Here is a 22,004-nt window from a genome sequence, read left to right as displayed (position 1 = left end):
CCCCCCCGCAAGGTTTCCTGTCTCCCTAAAAACGTAAAGGAAAGAGAAAAAGATCCATATGCACTGTCAGCGAATTTAAAACGAAACCTGGATCATCCAACGCCCAGCGGACGCGAGACACTGTCATGACGCCAAGCAGCTCCTCTGTAAAGAGGAACCAGCGGGATCCTCTATGAACACAAAGAACCACTCAGTTTAGGCTGGATCTCAGGAACCCTTCCCATTTTTAATGACTGTCAAACACTGAAACCAAATGTAAAATCAATGCTGGGAAAGATGGAGTCACCTTGGTCTAGGGTGACCCAAAAATGTCCTACGTAGACACAGATCCTGCCTCTACTGGCGCCTTTATCTTCCCCCGGTCCCTGATTCTTTGCTTACGTAATTCCTGTGGAAGGTACAAGATGATATTATTGCACTGCTTAGTGTTCCCATATGGCATGGATTTTTCATCTGAGTTGGGAGATAACAGGAAGAAAAGATGGGAGAAGTAAACAGAGCTATTTTCCTTTCAAACCCTCTCTGTGCTTATCTTTACGCCAACCAGGGGAAGCCCACTAATTCCTCTGCCAGGGTTATGATCCGTAACACCAGGTTTTCCACCCAGTTTATTCCCATCACGTGCTCTACCTTTTAGGAAGGGTGACTAAGGTGCAGAGGGCGCCCGTCTAGGGCGGACACCAGCGTGAAAAGTGGCTGCACCCAGAAGATTGCTCACAAATGACAGGGTGACATTCTCTATAACCGCCTGCTATAAACTGTCCCCAGAACAAGCTCTGGCCTGGAGTTGCTTGGAGGGAATATGCCTTTGATCTGCTGCTGACAGTGCAGTAGTTCTTCCTGGGCAAAACTACATCTTCCCTCAGTGCCGTGGAGGACGATCTGCTTCAGGAGGCACCTGCAGACAAAGCTAACCGAACCTAGTGCGCTGATAAACTTGTGCCCAGAAATCACACCAAACCCGCTGAATTACTACCTTGACAGCGGGCAGTAGCAGCTACCCCTACAGATGTGCTCTCAGCAGTGATACTAAAGGAAAAAAAAGAAACCCACACCATCAAGGGCACAATGCACACGGGCGGGTGTGCATGCGCGCGTGCACACACACACACACACACAGAGATGCGCACACAACTTAGGCTAACAGCCTTCCCACCAAGCCACACCAGTCGGGCCACTTTGCCCCCAGAACACATCTCCCTTGCAGATAAAGGGAAACTTTATCTTCCTGGTATAAAGGAGAGCTGTGTGAATTTGTGTAACAGATTAAAAAACAACAGGTCAGAGTAATCAACCATGACAGCGGGAGTAATGAAACAGCACTTAAAAATATTTACCAAACTAAATCACTTTGCTCAATCAGTGCCATGCTTTTAAAGCGAGTTGTTGGAATAGATCTACCAGGTGGGAACTCTTATAAACTTGACTCCGGCGCCTGCATTTTACAGTGAAGGTAATGAAAAGTCTAGAGAGGAGAGGTCACTCACCCAAGGTCACAGCTAATTAATTGTGCTGTCGGGATAAGAATGGCCTGTCCAGGCCCCCAGGCCAACACCCTCTGGCTGCACCACATCCCCACCAAAGCCCAGGAAGGAGTTCCAGAAGACAGTGACGCGTTTCCCTGAACAATGGTTCTGAAGCTGCTCACCGGCTACACCAGCACAGGTTTGGCTAAAGCGAAAATTTCCTGCAGAGAAAAGGGTAAGTGAAAACTGGAAATATTTCCACTGCACCATGCCTATATTTCTTTGGAGGGCTGAGGCCAAGAAGAGCTTCACTTCCCACCCCGGGGCAAAGTCAGGAGGCAGCAGAAAAGGATGGGGCTGCCCAAGCTCTTTCCAGCAGCGTTTGGCCTTTGGCTGCACAAGGTTAGAATTACAAATAAATCACCCTAGAACCAAGAGCCTATGGCTTCTCCCCAGATTCAGTCACTTCCAATTATCAACAACAGCAGATCTTCTATACCTTCATACATCCACTTCCACTTCCTGGAAGACTGCCTTTTCCCCTTCAGCCAATGCTGGACTAATTTTTACACATCACAAACGTCTGCATGTGCCTGGAGACAGCTGTCCCAGATTCAAGGGATCTCAGAATATAAGAACTGGAGGGTCATTCCAACCAAACATTTTTTCCCATGTTACTGTCTCTTTCTGTTGAAAAAAAAAAAGAAATCAATGTATTTTTTCCATTAAGACTATATTTTTGAAAACTGAAAATCTAGAGAAGAAATAAAAATCCATAATCCCACAGCCCTGCGATAACCATCGTTAGGATTTTGGCTGATTACCTACCAGGCTTTAATTTTCTGGGCCTGTGTGTTTTAAACAAGGCTATCATCATCATATACAAATACTTCTGTATCCTTTTTCTTTACCTACCATTACATCATAAAAATTCCCCATATTGCTACAGTTCTCCTATACACGATTCCAATGGCTATTTAGTATTTAATCAACTATATTTACCATATTTACCTAACTGCTTCCCTACTGTGGAACATTTATGTTTGTTTCTAGTGTTTTATAACGTAAATAAGACTTCACTGAACACTATTGTGTGTGCATGAGTTTTCATCGTTATTATTCGAGGTTATTTCCTCAGGAGAGCTTCCCAGAAGTCAACCTCCCATTTTTTTCATTGTTGGGGAAACACAGGCCCCGAGTGATTAAATGTCTGAGAAGGTGAAAAGAACAGGCTCTAGGGACCCGGCTTCCATCCTGACTCAGCTGTCAACGATTAGCTGTGTGGCCACCAAGCTGCCAGTCAACTCCTCTGAGACTCAGTTTCCCTTGGGTGTTAGGGGATCGGTCCCTTCAAGACATGTCACGGGGTCTCTGTCCCCCATTCCACACAGCCTCCCATGAGACACCAAATCACCGGCCCATCTCCCTTCTATCTGTCTGCTTTTCACACCAGCTGCTCAGGAGAATGACTTGGTCAAAGCCCATCGTGAGACCAGACTCGTTTAAGCAGACGGGGCCACGCAGGCCAAGCCTACGACTTGCAAACTGCGGCAGCCGCATCGGCTGTTTCTCCCCCTGCCCCGGTCCTTGGCACTGCTTGCTGAATCCAGGTCAGCTGTGGAATTCCACAGCCCTCCCTTCATACCTGAGTGAGCTGACCAGAGGGCAGTGTGACAACAATACACACACCCAGGCCCGCGCTTGGGGACTTCCCAGAATTCAGCCATGCAGGGGAGGGAGCTGGCCTGAGTCTCCTATCAGGGTTCTCCAGGACACTAAAGAGGCCACTGTACCTGCGACCATTAGTCACATCCCCCATGGGTCCCTGCAGGTGAAAACATGGCCCTCAGCCCAGAACACACGGAACCGAGGGAGGACTACCTCGCTCCTGTTTCCACCTTGTCCACACAAGAGTTTGCCATTTATTTTTGGCCTCTTTCAACAATGAGTTATAATCAGCAGAGAAAGGAAGACAATGAGACAACATTTTCTCAATCTCTCAACTTCCTGTTTGACACGTGCAGTTCCCCAGCTAGTGTCCCCACAGTGATGGAATAGATGACGTGAGCTCCAATTTAGTCACCATTTCCCCCTTTTCATACTACGTCTGCGAAAGCCCCATGGACTTTGTGCATATGGCGCACGGATTTTGCAGCATATTGTGCTGGAAATGACACAAGCTTCGGAGTCAGGCAGTCCTACGTCAAATTCTCATTCCACTTCTCCTTAGCTGGGTGAACCTGACAAAATACCCTATTTCACAGAATCTAAGCCACCACTGCCAAGACCTATGATGATTTTACTTACTACCAAGAAAGAAAAGCCACTGCCAATTAAACTATGACCTGACATCGTTTATAAGTCAGGTCCCTATTTTAGATGTTGAAGTGTGAAAAAAAAAAATGTGTCTTAGAATCAATGATTGTGACATTTAACCTCTCTCCAATTAAACTTCTCACTTGTAAGATGGAGACGCTAAATGCCCACTGTGAAGCTTGGTTGTGAGGTGGGAATGAGGTGACACGTGTGCCTGACTCTGGACCTGGTATGAAGTACTCAGTAAAATGTTAGTTCCTCTTCTCATTCCAAAAGGGATGGGTAGGTTCTAGATAGATTATAAGCTCTTTTCAGAATAGTTATCATATCTTATATGTCTTTGACCTCTTCTCACCCCCAATGACCAAGAACAATGCCACACACATTGTAGGCACTTAATAAATGGATTGTGAATACAAGTGTTGAACTAGTTTGAAAACTGATAAATACCCACTCAGGGAACCCCTGTTGGAGGGTGTGACCCCTGCAATCCCACTGGCTCCCCCAGCACCTGGAGGTGATGAGCACACCTGGCCGTGTCATCCTGGGTCACAGGGGCTGGAAAGGAGAAAAGCAAATGCCAGGTGCTTGGGTGCACAATCCCCGTGGAACTCCCCCATGGGCAGGCTGTGGACGGCGGCCCACTGCACTGGGGTCAGCACCCGTGGCTACGTCTCAGGTCCACAGACAAACGCGGCATTGTGGTACCCGCAGGCCTCGCGGGGCAAGCCGGGCTGCCTCTGTGCCCTCGATGTGCACGGCTGTGCATACGAAGTCAGACAGGCTATGTCCCCAGGGGCTCTAAACCTGTCCCCAGGACTCCCTGAGAGCAACACTGTGCCGTGTACGCAAATGTCCCATGTGGGTGGTGCTGGAAGGAACAAAAGTTCAAACAAGCAGAATCGTGTGGCATTGGTTTCTTTTTCCCCAAAATGTTTACACCTGCTGCTTTTTTCTCCTCTGGTGCCCCAGCTCTATTGGAAAAGGAGGAGAGGCAGAGCAGAGAAAAAAAATCTCATTTTCCACCACCCACTTTCGATTATTCATAGTCTTGTAGGAGATGAGAGCGCTGCCAGTGACAAATTTAAATGACAAGTCTTCTAAAATCCTGACGTTGCCCTTGACTTCAGTCAAGATACATTCCGTGGGAGGCATGTGTGTGCTCACACCCTCACAAAGGCACTCACCGCTCCCTCCAAGCTCCAATTAGCTGGAATTTCACAGACCCGATTCCCTAAGGAACACTCACACAGATAGGTATTGCTTTCACAAAGTTAATGGGACTTGAAGGGGAAAAAAAGCAATAATAATTACCAAAATAGTAATTACCTATTCGCTGAGGCTTCCTGCTTGAGTGCCTGTGTAGCCTTTTCCCTCGCAGGAAGGGAGGACGGAGGGAGGGGAGAGGAGGAACTGAGTCAGAACGTTCATTTCCCCCAGAGCTGCAGAGTGTTGGCCGTGGAGAGGGGAGGCAGGCGGTATTCTCCCCCATGCCCAGGCCCCAGAACCGGCAGGAAGTGTCCTCTTGGGTTCTCTCGGGATTAAGGGGCCTGGATCTAGTCCCTTCCCCCACTACCCCCAGGTGCAGACTCTAAGTCCTTTGGCTTCTCCGTGCTTTGGGATCTACATTGGCCAAAAGCAAGGAAAACCTCAGGGGGTTGCTGAGAGGCTAAGGAAGCATCTCTAGCGAGAGAAGCTGCATTCCTGACCTGGCATCACTCAGCCTCATCTGTGCCACCTGCTACCCAAAGCCTCTGGGAGGACCCCAAGGTGGGGCATAGTGTCACTTATCTGGTTGTGCGTTCCCGACATTTAAAGGGGATTTTAGGAGACTTCCCACAGCACTTCTCCTTCTTATTAATAAGAGTCCTTACTAATAAATAGGGAAAGTGGTACCTACACGTCATTAAACATCCACTAACTACTTATGAGACTCCAATAACCCACACTATGGACTCCCTAGGATCCCAATCCTGGAAAAAAGGGAAACACACCCAAAAGTTTGGATTTCTCAAAACTCCCTGTTTACATCAAGCATAAATGGCTGCTTTGTTCACAGCCGAACCCCCAGCCTAGGGATGAGGGCTGTCCAATAGAAGTTTCTACAATGATGGAAACGTTCTATGCTGCAGTGTCCAGTATGGTAGCCTCCAGCCGGCCACATGTGGTTTTCGAGCACCTGAAATGTGGCTAGGGCAACTGAGGACCCGGATTCTTTCTTTTATTTAGTTTTAATTTATGTAAATTCATAGAGCCATGTATGGTTAGTCACTACTGCATTGCAAAGCATAGGTCTAGAGAGTGCCTGGTATACAGCTGGCGCTCAGTGAAGATCTGTTCAAGGGAAGAATGAATGGACGGAAGCTCACCATAATAAGTCCTGATTAAGCAGGATTCCCATGTTTTTTTTGTTTTTTTTTTTAAATTTTTTAATTTATTTTTGGCTGCGTTGGGTCTTCATTGCTGTGCGCGGGCTTTCTCTAATTTTGGCAAGCAGGGGCTACTCTTCGTTGTGATGCGCAGGCTTCTCATTGTAGTGGCCTCTCTTGTTGTGGAGCACGGGCTCTAGAGCGCAGGCTCAGTAGTTGTGGCGCATGGGCTTAGTTGCTCCACAGCATGTGGAATCTTCCTAGACCAGGGCTTGAACCCGTGTTCCCTGCACTGGCAGGCGGATTCTTAACCACTGTGCCACCAGGGAAGTCCCCCCATGTTTTTTGAGTACTTACTTTAAACAGATCCCTGTTTATGTCTACAACCTTCTGAGTTCGGCATGTTTATTATCTCTGTTTTACACATAAAGAAACAGAGGCTCAGGAGAGTTAAGCGGAGGACTCCCAGCCACGTAGAATGTGGCAAGGCCGAGACTCAACGCCAGGCCACAGGACGGGGCAGCCTCTTAAAACCAGTCAACTTTCCCCCTGATGACAAAAGCATCTGGATACCTCACTTTACTTTCTACAGATGACACCAAATTCAACATTTTTTTGGAAACCTGGAAAAGGAAAGAACTTTTCCTTATGAAATACAGCAATGAGTACGCAGCGTGTCACGGGTGGGGATCTTCTGAGAGCCCAGCCAGCGCTCTCACCTAGCAAGGCCCTGTTAACTGACTCCGGGTCCCAAGTCAAGAACTAACTATACATCCCGCCGCCGGGGCCGCTCCCTGAAACCATCTCCCACGCGGCGGTCTCCTCTGCCGAAGCCTCGCGGTCATCATCTCCACGAGCTCTCGCCTCCTAATGCTGCCGAGCACGTCCACCTCTCATGCACTGAGTGTCCTTCTCCAAGGAGAATCCTTCATCCCTTCTCACACGGTGACTCCCAGCCCCAGCCCGCCTTGCCCCTTGGACCACAAGGGCCTCGACCGTGTAACCGAAAGACGCCCACCGTCCGCCACAGCACAAAACCAGAACCTGAGCACGACCTACAGTGGTCGACTGCAGGAAACATAATTTTTCCTCAGAGTGCTGCTACAGGGCCAGGTGGTTCCCTGAAGAGGATTTTACATCATAGAGGCTCCTACAACTCCCTTTCAGTTATTTAAATCCAACCCCGCTTCTTGGTCCCCTATAAGCCCCACCTCCTCCAAAGGTTCTTCCCAAACCCTTCAGCCCTCAGGAATTCCTCTGTCCTCAGCTCTCAGGCAACAACCATTATCTGCAAGGCCACCTCCTCAGGGACCCAGGCTGCCTGAGGGGATGGGCGCTGGGGACCAGTGTGGCCTTTTCTCACAGGTGCTGTGCATTTTAGCTCTAACCTCAAACTCAAGCTCCTCCCTCATCAAACCAAAAGCTCATCAGTGAACCTGGGCCAGCCCTTCTAGAGGACAACATGGCAATACTTCACCCCCTATTAGAGGAAGCCCCTTCCAAGTCTCACTCTGTTGCATCTCCCATTCCATCCACACAGCACTTTTTATGAAGAGAATTCTGTTCAAACATTTCCTCTACTTTTCCCCTTTGTTCCAGCACCCTTTACAGACTGGCACTGTCAAGCTACCCAGGTAGCCAACCCTTAACCCAATACTGATATTTTGGGGTTACTCAACTGCCTTAAGCAAACACTTCCTGCCATTGCAGTATAAAGATTCATACTGTACTTAATCATATGTTTTGTTGCATTGCTGTGTGCTTGCGTACGCTTATCTTCTCTCAAGAACAAAGGCCATTCTTTAAAGGCCATTAAAGAAAAATAAATGAAGAAAAAAAAAAAAAGAGGAAACACTCTCCAGACACTGGACAAAATAAGTAATTGAAAGGTCCTAGAGCACTTCTGAAAATCTTCACATTGGGAATGTCCCTCAAAGGGTGTTCTGTATCTCATCAGGGCCCAGGGCAACGCGGGAGGGCTAGTCATCAGAATCCGCTCACATGATTGTCTCGCTCTTTTAAATAGTGAACCATTTCAATGACTATTTGGCAAAGCTCATTTCACCTGGGTTGGAGAATTAGTTCAGCTGTATCTAGTTCCAAAATCAAAAATAGAGAGAAGTCTTTAAAACCCCCCATAAACCTACCCCTAACTTAACAACGTAACAAAATCGTAAAACCACTGCTTCTAACTCAATAACAAGATGACAAACAACCCCATTTAAAAATGGTCAAGAGATTTGAATAGACATTTCACCAAGGAAGATATATGACTGGCTAATAAGCACATGAAAAGGTGCCCGACATTATTAGTCATTAGGAAACGCAAATCAAAATCATAATGAGATACCCCTATGCACTATCTATAATGGCTATAAGCAGGAAGACTGACAATATCAAGTGTGGGTGATGATGTAGAGAAATTAGAATTCCCTACCTAGCCAGTAGGAATATAAAGTGGTACAGCTGCTTTGGAAAAGTTTGGCAGTTTCTTAAAAAATTAAATATACGTACTATATAACCCATCAATTTCACTCCTAGATATCTGTTCCAAAGAAATGAAAACATGGGTCTACAAAAGACTTGTATGCAAATGTTCACAGCAGCATTATTCACAATAGCTAAAAACTGGAAACAATACAAATATCCATTGAATGGTGAATGGATAAATAAAATGTGTTCTAGCCATACAATGGAATATCACTTGGCAATAAAAAAAGAATAAACTTCTGATACATGCAACAACACAGACGAACATCGAAAACATGCTAGGTGAAAGAAGCCAGACTTAAAAGACTACATGTTCTATGACTCCATTTATATGAAATTGCTAGGAAAGGCAAAATGTTAGAAACAAAAAGCAGGTCAGTGGTTGCCTGGGGCTAGGAGTGAACACAGACAGGGATTGGCCAAAAACAAGCATGAGGAGACTTTTGGAGATGTTGGAAGTATTCTAAAACTTTTTGTGGTGATACTTTCACAATCACATAAGTTTACTAAAAATCATGAAATCACTTACAGTGGGTAAATTTACGATATATAAAGCATATCTCAATTAAGCTGTTTTTTTTGTTTTTTAAAAAGCAATCCTCAAGCTGCAAACCAACTTAATTTTGGGCTTCAAAACTACAGTTTCAGTTTATGGATATTATGCTAACTACAAGAGCATCTCAATACCCTAAGGGCTATTATAGTTGGAAATTGGAAATTTAAAAAACAATTCATGTCATTTTAATGTAAAGTCATTTTTCCAAGTTCTTTCATACTCGTTAACAATTCTCAAGGAAAGTCTAAACCCCAAGGCATCCCAGACTGGCCCAAACCTGAGAGACGAGCTCCCCCAAAGCCCTGTTGACAGGTGTAGAACCATCAGGGCGAGGGGTCAGCGTGGCTCTCAGCGGTGAATGTGGCTAAGTCTCTTCCCAACATTCCCTTTGGTTTGAGTCTGAAATAAAAAGAACCCCCCACCCCCCAGGTCTCCTGGCTTAGAGAACAATGTTCAGTGAGTGCTCTCCTAGGGGCCCACACCCATCAGCTGAGCTCCCCAGAGCTGCTTCTCCACCAGCAAGTCTCTCCAAGCCCACGTCTGTGTGACATGTCTGCCAGGTGTCTCACGGCCCAGCTTGCCTGGCCAGGTGGCCTTGATCCAGCCAAAATCTGTACTCGTCAGGATTCTCCAGAGAAACAGAACCAATAGGATATGTATACATAGAGGGGGGGGTGGGGTTTATTTTTAAGGAATTGGCTCATGCCATGATGGGGCTCATGCCATGATGGGGACTGGCAATTTGCAGGACAGGCCAGCAGGCTGGAGACCCGGGAAGAGCTGACGTGGCAGTTTCCAGCAGGAAAACAGCCTGAAAGCAGAAATCCTTCTTCCTCCGGGACCTCAGTCTTTCCTGGCTCCTTAGAGGTCCTAAGCTAATACTTGAACTCAAAGGGCCTCTGTCTCCTGGTGGTCCTCTGCTGGCACATGCCACACAGGAGGTGGCACTCAATAAGGCAGACGACCATTAAACTCCATGGAGTCGGTCACGTTTATCTGCTCTCCCATCACCGACTTGCAACATATGCACACCCTCAATTTAATAATCCTAACAAGGTTGGCATCATCTCATCATGACATATATTTTTCTCTCTGCTGTTTTACTACGGTCATTAGAAGAGCAGCAAATGCCAAATGTGTATTTCACAAAGTAGACAAAGAACCTACGTAATCAAGAAATGTCCACATCTGTAAAGTCTTCACCCAAGTCTATGTTCTCATAATCAGCACCTTTGTGGAGCGTGGCCCAGCTCAGAATGACCACTCAATCCCTCCACCCCCACTGCCCTCCAGGAGAGTGGTCCCCCACATTGCGAGAGAATCTCCAAAAAGGCTGAGCTGGCAGACAGCATCAGGCACAAGCAGGGACACCTGGTGGGGGGAAGCAAGGCGAGGACTGCACTTTTCAGGTGGCTGAACCAGTAATATTTCTGTTTGGGAGCTACATGCGGACAGTGTTCTGCCCGTCACACGAGCCCAGGAAGCAGAGGAGGTTGCTCTGAAGAGGGACGGGTGACGAGGGCGACACATGGAGAGGAGCAGAACGCAAAATGGTAAAATTCCAGGAGCTCATGGTTTCCAGGTACTACTGAGACCCAGCTACATCCCGGCCCCGAGTTCCATGAGACAGCCCTGCATCCTCCCCATGGTGATGATAAAGCTTCACAGGAGGACGGTGAGTTCCTGGTAACACCATCAGCACTTTCTAGATCACGTATCTGGGAAGCAAGTACTAGATTTTCAGCCAAGACAGCACCTGAAGCTTGGCTTATGCATATTCCCTTTTTAAAATAAAAAAACTTTTAACTGTATTTTCTGAGTCTAGCAGAAAGGAATCGTCTCATCAGAAAAACGAGGGAAAATAAATCTTCAGAAGCACCATTTGGAATAGGCTAAATAACTGACCACAGTGGGAAGAAGCAGAACTAACATTTACTGAGTCTATGCAGACAACTAAAGGGGGGCCATGGACTAGGTCTTTATCTATCCCCCTCATTTTAACTGTCATATCAACTCTATATGATAGTATCTTTAGCTCCATTTTATTGATGAAAAAAAATGAGGCTCAGGAAGGACATTACCTCTCCCAAAGCCATACAGTTGTAAACTGCCGAATTTTCCCAGTTAGTTTTGTGTATCACCACATCTTAAATCATGATTGTCTTTGCTGGACCATGATTTCCCTGAATCAAAATATAGAACTAATTGCCTGTACATTACTTTCTCAATGAAACCCTTAAACCATGCTATTTACTTTCCCTTTTTTTGTTGTTCTTTCCCAGTTTCAGGTATCAAAATGTCCAACTTCTTCATTTGGCTTCTCCGTTCTCCAATATAAACTTCTGCAGAATTGTACGTTTGCAAAACCAGATACCATCAACAAAATAATCACTCACCCGAGCCTAATTTCAATTAGATAAAATGAGGCTGGTGATGCTTGACCTTTCCTAACAGTAAATAGAGACATTTCTTTCATTTACATAATGCCCCAGAGCTTCCTGAACTCTAAACGAAATCAGTAGACCGAAATCATTTCTCTCCACGTTCAGGGGCGGAAACTCGGAGAAAAATGCAATCACATTTACTACAGTCTTCAGACAGGCATAGATGGAGAACAGACTTGAAGGAAGAACAGGAAATGCAGGGTTTGCTGGAGTTTCAGATGGTGACTGTCAAGTCCAAATACACCATTTCGTTATCTGCAGCCCTATATCTGCTAGTGTGGCAACCATGACCAGTGCGGCCCCGTTTCCTTCCCGCTCTCTCAGGCCTGTCCCAGCAGTCCTCCGCAACCTTGAGCAATTTGCTGACACTGTGAAGTAGGGCAGAAAAGGACATAGCGCTCCCAGTCTGCAGCTAATGATGCCAAACAAGTTGGGGCAAGATCAGTGTGCAGCAAGGTCAAGGCTCACTGAAACTCTGCAGCCTTATCCACTATCCCCAAAGCATCATCCATCCCCCAGAGAGACTTTCCCAAGGGAGCCTGCACTACTATCTCCAAAACCAGGGCAGGGACCATGAAAACAGATGTCGCCACATGACACACAAAGGCAACAGGTATTTTAACACAGCTCCCCTGCCAGGTGAACGACTCAAGGCCGTGGATATCTTCTTTTCCCAAAGGCAGAGAGCCATCACGCCTCTGTGTCTGGCTGCGGCAGCATCTAAACCACCTGGGAGCTGGACGGAAATTCTGAATCTCAGGTCCCACCCTGGAATCTGCATTTTGACAAGATCCCCAGGTAATGCAACCGCAAATTAAAGTTTGAGAGGTACCGTGCTATTGCATGCAGGACAAAAATGTTCTGTATTGATTGACACACCCTCTTGATAAGCCAAGCATTCATTCATTCTATGAAAAGCATTCACTCGGCATTCAAGAAATATTTATAGGGCTTCCCTGGTGGCACAGTGGTTAAGAATCTGCCTGCCAATGCAGGGGACACAGGTTCGAGCCCTGGTCCGGGAAGATCCCACATGCCGCGGAGCAACTAAGCCCGTGTGCCACAACTACTGAGCCCGTGCTCTAGAGCCCACGAGCCACAACTACTGAGCCCACGTGCCACAACTACTGAAGCCCATGCGCCTAGAGACCATGCTCCACAACGAGAAGCCACCGCAATGAGAAGCCTGCGCACCGCAATGAAGAGTAGCCCCCGCTCGCCACAACTAGAGAAAGCCCACGTGCAGCAACGAAGACCCAATGCAGCCAAAAATAAAATAAATATATTTACTGAAAAAAAAAAAAAAAGAAATATTTATAGTGTGCCTATGAGGTGACTCAGTGCCTGGCACTATCTAGGGGAGAAAAGGCAACTGGGTGAGCCAAGCAGACAAAGGCTCTACCCCCTCAAAGAACTTACATTCTAACTGGGGAGACAAATAACAAAGAGAAGAACAAGCAAACAAATGAAAGAGATTATCACCAACTGTGATAAAGAATTCACGTAGTCATTCTACGAGCACACTGGCGTGTGTGCAAAATGACATCTGCTCTCGATTATTCATTACAAGTTTGTATAAGCAAAAGGTTGGAAACAGGAGAAAATATGTGCAAACGAATCAACGGACAAAGGATTAATCTCCAAAATATATAAACAGCTCATGCAGCTCAATATTAAAAAAAACAACCCAGTCAAAAAATGGGCAGAAGACCTAAATAGACATTTCTTCAAAGAAGACATACAGATGGCCAAGAGGCAAATGAAAAGCTGCTCAACATCAGTAATTATTAGAGAAATGCATATCAAAATTACAATGAGGTATCACCTCACACGGTTAGAATGGCCATCATCAGAAAATCTACAAACAACAAATGCTGGAGAGGGTGTGGAGAAAAGGGAACCCTCTTGCACTGTTGGTGGGAATGTAAATTGATACAGCCCCTATGGAGAACAGTATGGAGGTTCCTTAAAAAACTAAAAACAGAATTACCATATGACTCAGCAATCCCACTACTGTGCATATACCCAGAGAAAACCATAATTCAAAAAGACACATGCACCCCAATGTTCATTGCAGCACTATTTACAATAGCCAGGTCATGGAAGCAACCTAAATGCCCATCGACAGACGAATGGATAAAGATGTGGTACATATATACAATGGAATATTACTCAGCCATAAAAAGGAACAAAATCAGGTCATTTGTAGAGACGTGGATGGAACTAGAGGCTGTCATACAGAGTGAAGTAAGTCAGAAAGAGAGAAACAAATACCGTATATTAACGCATATATGTGGAATCTAGAAAAATGGTACAGATGAACCGGTTTGCAAGGCAGAAATAGAGACACAGATGTAGAGAACAACTGTATGGACACCAAGCGGGGAAAGGGGGAGGGGACATGGTGGGATGAACTGGGAGATTGGGATTGACATATATACACTAATATGTATAAAATAGATAACTAATAAGAACCTGCTGTATAAAAAAATAAAATAAAACAAAAACAAAAGGTTGGAAACAACCTAAATGTTGAATAATAGGGAACTGTTTAACTAAATTTTGGTTTATCCCATACAGTGAAATACTACGCAGCCAAAAATAGGAGCAAGGATACTTTTACATTCTGAGTTTTGAACATACATCTATGTGTATATATACACAAATTTTCAAGATCATATTGTTGCATGATGAAAGCAAAGTATACAACAGTAAGTATAAGATGTTCCTAATTGTGTGAAAAATATTTTTCAAATTCTCAACACACATATTCACCAGTCCATACTTAGAAAAGTCATCAAAAGGAGACAAAAAAACTTATAACCGTGATTGCCTCCAGTTGAAGGATGGGGCTGGGGAACACTTCCTCTTCACTGTGTACTATTTCAAGAAAAATAACGAGCACTTGAAACTTGTACCACGTGAATCTATAACCTATTTATAATAACTAAATAAAATCTACTTTTTAAGCAAATGCATTAAAGTAAGTGCAAGAACAGATGGAGGCACGCAGTGGTGAGACCACAGATGGGTACGGGGGTGGGGGGGGCGGGATTGAGGAAGGGGAAGGATTCCGGGAGGAGGTACCCCTGGGGCTGAGGCTGGGTGAACAGGCGTCCATCACACACACGAGGCAGAAGGGTACTCCTGACAGAGGCGTGGACACATGGAGGAACAAGGGCCTTTCCAGGAAACACCTGCAGTTTGGTTTAGCTGAAGTGCGTGGGGTTCCAGAACCACCAGCAGGACATGAGGCTGGGCAGGCTCGTCAGAGGCCAGGTCTTGCCGGTCAGGCCGAGAAGCTGGGGCTTTTCCTAGAAGTGATGAAATGGGGGAGCAGTAATGTGATCAGGTTTGCAGTTCTTCAAAGTAATTCTGGCAGCAGAGTGGAAGGTGGATAGAGGCAAGGGTGGCGAGGGGCAGACTGAAGCCTATTTCAGATACGGTCGGGGCCTAGCTCCTTCTACGGAGGAAGCAATGATGCAGAAGAGGGAACAGATACAAGAGGGATGAGGGGTTGGCATCAACCAGATTTGGGAACTGATTCCATGAGTGGGGTAGACACACAACAAAGGATCCCTCCAACCATCTCACCTGGGCTGCCACTCTCTGAGAGAAGGAAGTGAGGCAAAGGAGCAAGTTTAGGGGATGGGGGAGGAAGCAATGACTTGGGGGGAGACACATGTCCTTGAGCAATTCAACTCCAGCCTCATCTGTAAGATGGGGCAAACAGCTACCTTAGAGGATTATTTTAGTCAAGAAATGAAACATTTGGGCTTCCCTGGTGGCGCAGTGGTCGAGAATCTGCCTGCCAATGCAGGGGACACGGGTTCGAGCCCTGGTCTGGGAAGATCCCACATGCCGCGGAGCAACTGGGCCCATGAGCCACAACTACTGAGCCTGCGCGTCTGGAGCCTGTGCTCCGCAACAGAGGCCGCGATAGTGAGAGGCCCATGCACCGCGATGAAGAGTGGCCCCCGCTCGCTGCAACTAGAGAAAGGCCTCGCACAGAAACGAAGACCCAACACAGCAAAAATAAATAAATAAATAAATTTATTAAAAAAAAAAAAAAGAAATGAAACATTTCATATAGAGCACTTACCACGTTGCACACATTCGGTACATAACAAGAGGCAGCCCTGGATGCTGTAGAAATTATACATTGCAGAAAAGTCTCTCCAACAGAGAAATGCCTAGTTCGCTTAGAAAGGGATTTCAAGGAAATTTTTAGAAATCAAAGGAGGCTGTTGTGATTCAATTGACTGCAAGTGTTATGCCTCCATACTGGTCACAGCCCCTCACCTCGACAGGCCCATGACCAGTATGGATCCAGGGCCACAGAGCTCTCACCACTGCTGGGCAAGTGAAGGACAAGACGATGAGGCCAGGACTAATCAAGGTTGGCTTGTTTCAATTCCAGGCAACCACTAATATCTACAAACCTCCAACGGCCAGACCAGCCCAATAACTGTTTGGGGTTTTTCACTTCCTGTGTCATATGTGTTGAACCTCTAACTGTGACAGCACAGCACACCAAGATGACCGCCCCACCGGGTACTCGCAGGTACAATGGGAAGAAGAGCCATGTTTGGGGATTTTCCACTGAAGATGAAGCCTGGAACAGCCTATGGTCCAGCCACATCTAAATCCAAAGCCTCCACATTTCCTACAAGCAGAGACTACCTCAGAATCAGGTAGTCTGATTACCTGTGAAATCAGGAATTAAAAAAAAATTACAAAGCCCAAGACTTAGCATGAAAATATGAACAAACCCCTATTCCTCAGTCATGATGATTAAACCAAGGCTATTTCTTATGCCTCTGACACTTGGTTTTGAAAAGGTAACCCACCTCAGTCTTGTCAAGGAAAAAAAAACTCATAGGGGTTTCTGAAAACAAGAACAGAAGAAGTATCTAGAAAGGTATAATTTGTGCCACTTCCCCCAAAGCCAGAGCCCCCAAATGCTTTCATGGTTAAAGTACCAGAGATGGTCAGAAAACAGGAACATCCCTGTTTCCCAAATTGCCACCCTCCAGGAGACATGCTCTAGGGCTGCTCTGCGGGTCTGACCTGGAGGGCTGTGCTGGGGTCCCGGGGGGAATGTGACAACCAGGTCTTTCTGATGTGATAGGTCGTAAGCCCTCTAGCAGAGACCGGGCTCAAGACGGACCCGTCTTACATGAGTTGCCCTCATAGATTTATGCTATAAGATGGTGATCATCTACTGAATATGCAGAGATCCACTGTGAGCACAGAGGTAAGCTACCGAACGTATATATTCGATCAAACAGAAAAGAAATATTGGCCAGAACCTAATGACATTCCATTCAAGGCCAAAGAAAACAGGCAACAAAGGTCAGAAGCTTAATAAAATTAACATGAAAATGGACAGCCTTGGACGGTCTCCTTAGGAATCTGTCGGATGTCCCATCCGAGTCAACAACAGAATGGCCTGATGCAAGTGGTTTTCTAGGGAGAAAGAGTTCAACATCCTGGTCATAGTTCTCGGAAGATAGAATTAAAATATACGTACATGTCACCTACCCTAAATCCATGCCTGTTTTTAAAAATAAAACATCCTTTCCAAGATTGCATAAATTACCCTTGGTTTCTGTTCCTTCCCAGTTCTTGCCTTCTAACTCTTTTGCCTTCTAAGCTTTGTCTCTTTCCTGGCCAACAAAAAATTCCAACTTCCAAGGGTGGGCAATAACATTTTCTGGGGACCTAAGGAGTGAGCAGCCTTCCTGGTTCGTGTGAGGACCGCTGATGAACAAAACATGCACTTCTTCCTCTGGGCACGGCAGGGACTCCGATACTCTGCTCTGAGATGGTCCAGTCGGCCTGGGTTAGGTGGGGGAACCCGACGGTGAAGGCTGGTAAGCTCACCCCCAACCTGCCTGTCACCAGGCCTATGAACTATTCCTGCGGGGAATTAAGGTGGGACTATTGCATGCTTCCACGTGAAACTGGCAGCATGGGGCCTTTCCCCACACAAAGCATCCGTGCCTCTGGAACTACTGCTCTCATCCCCTAAAATTCTAAGATCATACTCCAAATCTGCGCGGAAGACAATTCTTGGGCTGCCGCACTCGAAAGTTAACTCCCTCTGCTTTTATCAAATTAGTCTTTACTATCCTATGACCACCATCCCCCCCGCCACGAAGACGTCCTAATAGATCCCCCGCCCCCATCCAACCACTCTCACCATCCTTGCTTTCAGCGAAGAGGAAATAATTCCAGCTAGTTGTCACATCTCTATAATCTCCCACTAAACTAACTCCCAGCAGGAAGAAAGAAACTATCCTAGCAGGGCGCCACAGCTGCTGACGGTCAGGCAGTCGATCGCCCCCAGGAAAACCCGAGACACGTGTGGGCCCTTTATTCCGGCGTTCCTGGGCGCGCACTCGCCTCTCGCAGGCGCGCACGCACGCACGCACACACTCGGGCACTGCACACTCAGCCGGCGACTTAGTTTTGTCTCCCTCAGAGCAGCCCGTCCCCAATCTTAAGAATTTCCTCAGCCTGGTCGACTTCCCCGGAACACACGCCGCCTCCTGCAGCCTGGGCGCCACGCGCGTGTGAAAGCGCGCCCAGGTGGTGGGGAAGCGTAGGTGTGGGGAAGGCCAGGGATGAGGAAGGAGAAAGCTCCGAGTGGGATGTGGGATCTCAGGTGCCCGGGTCGGCGTAGATGCCATGTAAGCTTCCGGGATGAAGAGAGGGCGAGAGGAGAAAAGCAGCAGGGGATGAAAGGAGCGAGGCTGGGGATGGGGTGGGGGAGGGGGAGGGGTCGCTCACCCAGGGTCTTGACTGCAATCTGCCTGGTGAGGGGCGGCGGCAGGTTGATGCACACCAAGTCCACGTCCTGATGCAGCAGCACCTCGTCAATGCGGCTGGTGTAGAAGGGGACGCTCATCTCCTTGGCCAGCTCCTCCGCTTCCTCCTGCGTGCGGCCCCAGAGCGCCTTCACCGCGAAGCCCTCGTCTTTCAGCAGCGGGATGATGACACGGGCCGTGAGGCTGGTGCCGAACACGCCCACCCCGGGAAGCATGGCTGCTCCGGCCCGCCTGGTTCTGCTTTTAGCTCGGATCTCCGGTCGAACACGCGCACGCACAGCCCTCTAGCCAGTCCCGCAGCCGGCTCGCCGCGGTGCGCCAGCCGCCGTGCACCGGGCCAGGCGCCCGGGTGCCCAGAGCGCACCGAGCCGCAGGCGGAGCAGGCTCGGGCGCCTCAGTACGGTGACTGCTGCAGTGTCCGCCACGCGGGGCTCCCGTCCTTCCTGGAGGCGGCGGCAGGGACCCCCCCGGAGCGCCCGAGGCCCCGAAGCCCCGCGGAGCCCGGGCTCAGGCGGCGTCCCCGCCGCAGCGCGGGCCGGCTGCGTGCGCCCCGCCGAGGTCGCTCCATGGCCGGCTCATCCCCGCGCCCGCGCCGCCGCAGCCGGGACCGGCTCTCCCCCGCGTCGTTTCCGCAGCCTGCGAGTCGCACGCAGGAGCCTCGACACACTGCCAGAACCCGGACCGGCCGGGCTGCGGGGGTCCCCTTCCTCCCCGCCCGCCGCTCCGAATGAAATGCACCGGCGGCCAGCAGGAGGCCGGCTAAGCTGGAGGCTCGGAGGGCGCCGGGCGTGCGTCTGGAGCTGCAGCGCGGCGGCGGCGGCGGCGGCGGCCACGACCTGGGGCCAGCCTTCTCATTCTGCTGCCATGTTCGCTCGCCGCGCGGCTCGGGCGGCCTGGGCCCGGGGGCAGGCTAGGGCTCCGGGATCCCGCGGGAGGGCGGAGTTGGCGAGTTTGGCTGTCAGCGGCCGGGGGTTCCTGCCCCGCCCCCGCCGCAGCGCCGCGCGCCATTGGCCGCCGCGCGCCGCCCCCGCCCCCGCCGCCGCGGGCTCGGGGTGCGCGCTGCGCCCGGGCCCAGAACACGCCCGGCTCCTTCCCCGCCCCACCTAGCTCGCCTCCTGGCCCTCGCGTCTTCCCTTTCTTCGCCGTCCACCACCTCCTTCTTCCCCTCGCCTCTTTCCAAGCCCCGCCCCAAACAAGCCAATACATCTATCGAGTCAGGGCGCGCCCTAATAGGCTAGTCACTGTGCCTTGCAAGAGGGCAGCGGGCGCCCGGGCCCCGAGAAGGCCGGGGCACGAGGCCAGGTGTGAGCAGCGGGTAATTACCACTTCCGCTCCGGGAGCGTTTCCTCCGTGCCGGGCATCACGCTAAAGAAGCTTTCCTTGCATTCTCCCTTACTCCTCGCACCAACCCTGAGGTTATAGGAAACCCATATAACCGATGATGTAACTGAGTCCTGGGAAGGTTCAGGGACTTGCTCAAGGTCGCGTAACAGGTAAGCAGCAGGCCTGGGATCGGAATCCAGGCTCCGGAGTTTGGGTGGCGAGCGGGGGAGTTCTCCCCTCTCTTTCTAAGAGAGCCTCCGATCGTGCGCCACCCTCTCCGGCCGCGCACGCACCGTCCAGCCGCCTTCCTCGCGGACGGTCTTGGCTTGCTAAGCTCTCCTTCCCCCGGAGGTCGGCGCGCGCCTAGACGCTGCTGTGCTGGGCGGCCCCAGTGGCGTAGAGGTCACCGAAGCGGCTGCGGCACGTGTGTGTCGCGTCTGGGTTTGGAGACGGAGGGGTCGCTGGGCCAGAAGCCACGCCAGCCTCTGTCCTCGGGCTTTCGTTCCTTCGCCGCCCCTTTCCGCGGCCTCCACTCTCCTGTCCCCCCACCTCAATCCTCTGCTCCCTTCCCGAGCCCTGGCGGAAAAGCTGCCGGGCCAGGCCGAGGCTCGCCCAGCGCCCCTGGAGCCGTGGGAACTCTGTGCACGTCTGGGTTCCTGCCATATCATCGGCACCTCTCATCCTGCCTGCCTGGCTCGTAGTAAGCGCTCAATAAACATTTGCTAAATAAATGAATGAATGTTCACTGAATGCCCGTTTTGCCCCCACTTGGTGGTGGTGGGGGTGACTCGAGCTGAAAGGCAGGGGACCTGGCCTCTAGTCCAAAGTCTCTGGAGATGTCAGACGTCCTGTCATGTTCATCTCTCATCTTCAGCACTCAGCTCAATGTGACACAGGTCGACCTGAACACAAGAGTGAAAAGTGTGATACTTGGAAGCTTTTAAAACAACAAAAGTAAACAAATGGGATCTAATGAAACTTAAAAGCTTTTGCATAGCAAAGGAAACCATAAACAAGAGGAAAAGACAACCCTCAGAATGGGAGAAAATATTTGCAATGAAGCAACTGACAAAGGATTAATCTCCAAAATAGACAAGCAGCTCATGCAGCTCAATATCAAAAAACGAACAACCCAATCCGAAAATGGGCAGAAGACCTAAATAGACATTTCTCCAAAGAAGATATACAGATTGCCAGCAAACACATGAAAGGATGCTCAACATCACTAATCATTAGAGAAATGCAAATCAAAACTACAGTGAGATATCATCTCACACCGGTCAGAATGGCCATCATCAAAAAATCTAGAAACAATAAATGCTGGAGAGGGTGTGGAGGAAAGGGAACACTCTTGCACTGTTGGTGGGAATGTAAATTGATACAGCCACTACGGAGAACAGTATGGAGGTTCCTTAAACTAAAAATAGAACTACCATATGACCCAGCAATCCCACTACTGGGTGTATACCCTGAGAAAACCATAATTCAAAAAGAGTCATGTACCACAATATTCATCGAAGCACTATTTACAATAGCCAGGACATGGAAGCAACCTAAGTGTCCACTGACAGATGAGTGGATAAAGAAGATGTGGCACATATATACAGTGGAATATTACTCAGCCATAAAAAGAAACGAAATTGAGTTATTTGTAGTGAGGTGGATGGACCTAGAGTCTGTCATACAGAGTGAAGTAAGTCAGAAAGAGAAAAACAAATACCGTATGCTAACATATATATGGAATCTAAAAAAACAAAAACAAAAATGGTTCTGAAGAACCTAGGGCAGGACAGGAATAAAGATGCAGACGTAGAGAATGGACTTGAGGACACGGGGAGGGGGAAGGGTAAGCTGGGACGAAGTGAGAGAGTGGCATGGACATATATACACTACCAAATGTAAAATAGATAGCTAGTGGGAAGCAGCTGCATAGCACAGGGAGATCAGCTCTGTGCTTTGTGACCACCTAGAGGGGTGGGATAGGGAGGGTGGAAGGGAGATGCAAGAGGGAGGAGATATGGGGATATATGTATACGTATAGCTGATTCACCTTGTTATACAGCAGAAACTAACACACCATTGTAAAGCAATTATACTCCAATAAAGACGTTTAAAAAAATACAAATAAAAATAAATAAAATAAAACAACTTGTAACAGCTGGCAATGAGGCGGGGCGTGTGGAGAGAGCAGGTTACCAAAAATGCGT

The 22,004-nt window shown here is 48.5% G+C and overlaps 1 protein-coding gene across 2 annotated transcripts in view; it reads right to left on the bottom strand.

Annotated features, from left to right (window-relative positions):
- GFOD1 (Gfo/Idh/MocA-like oxidoreductase domain containing 1) overlaps positions 1-19,381 on the bottom strand; it is a 109,183-nt gene extending 89,802 nt beyond the window's left edge. Inside the window, exon 1 of one of the 2 annotated variants that reach the window (XM_082344504.1) lies at positions 18,437-19,381. In XM_082344504.1, the coding sequence (XP_082200630.1) occupies positions 18,437-18,689 (253 nt within the window). In that variant the 5' untranslated portion in view covers positions 18,690-19,381. Of the gene's footprint in view, positions 1-17,846; positions 18,389-18,436 lie in introns of those variants that run through there. The other variant, XM_082344503.1, reaches the window with a different exon arrangement.
- Positions 19,382-22,004: the final 2,623 nt, after the last annotated feature.

Source organism: Balaenoptera borealis (assembly GCF_965194805.1).
Source record: "Balaenoptera borealis genome assembly, chromosome: 12".
NCBI lineage: Eukaryota > Metazoa > Chordata > Mammalia > Artiodactyla > Balaenopteridae > Balaenoptera > Balaenoptera borealis.
This window is presented reverse-complemented; position numbering and strand designations above follow the sequence as displayed.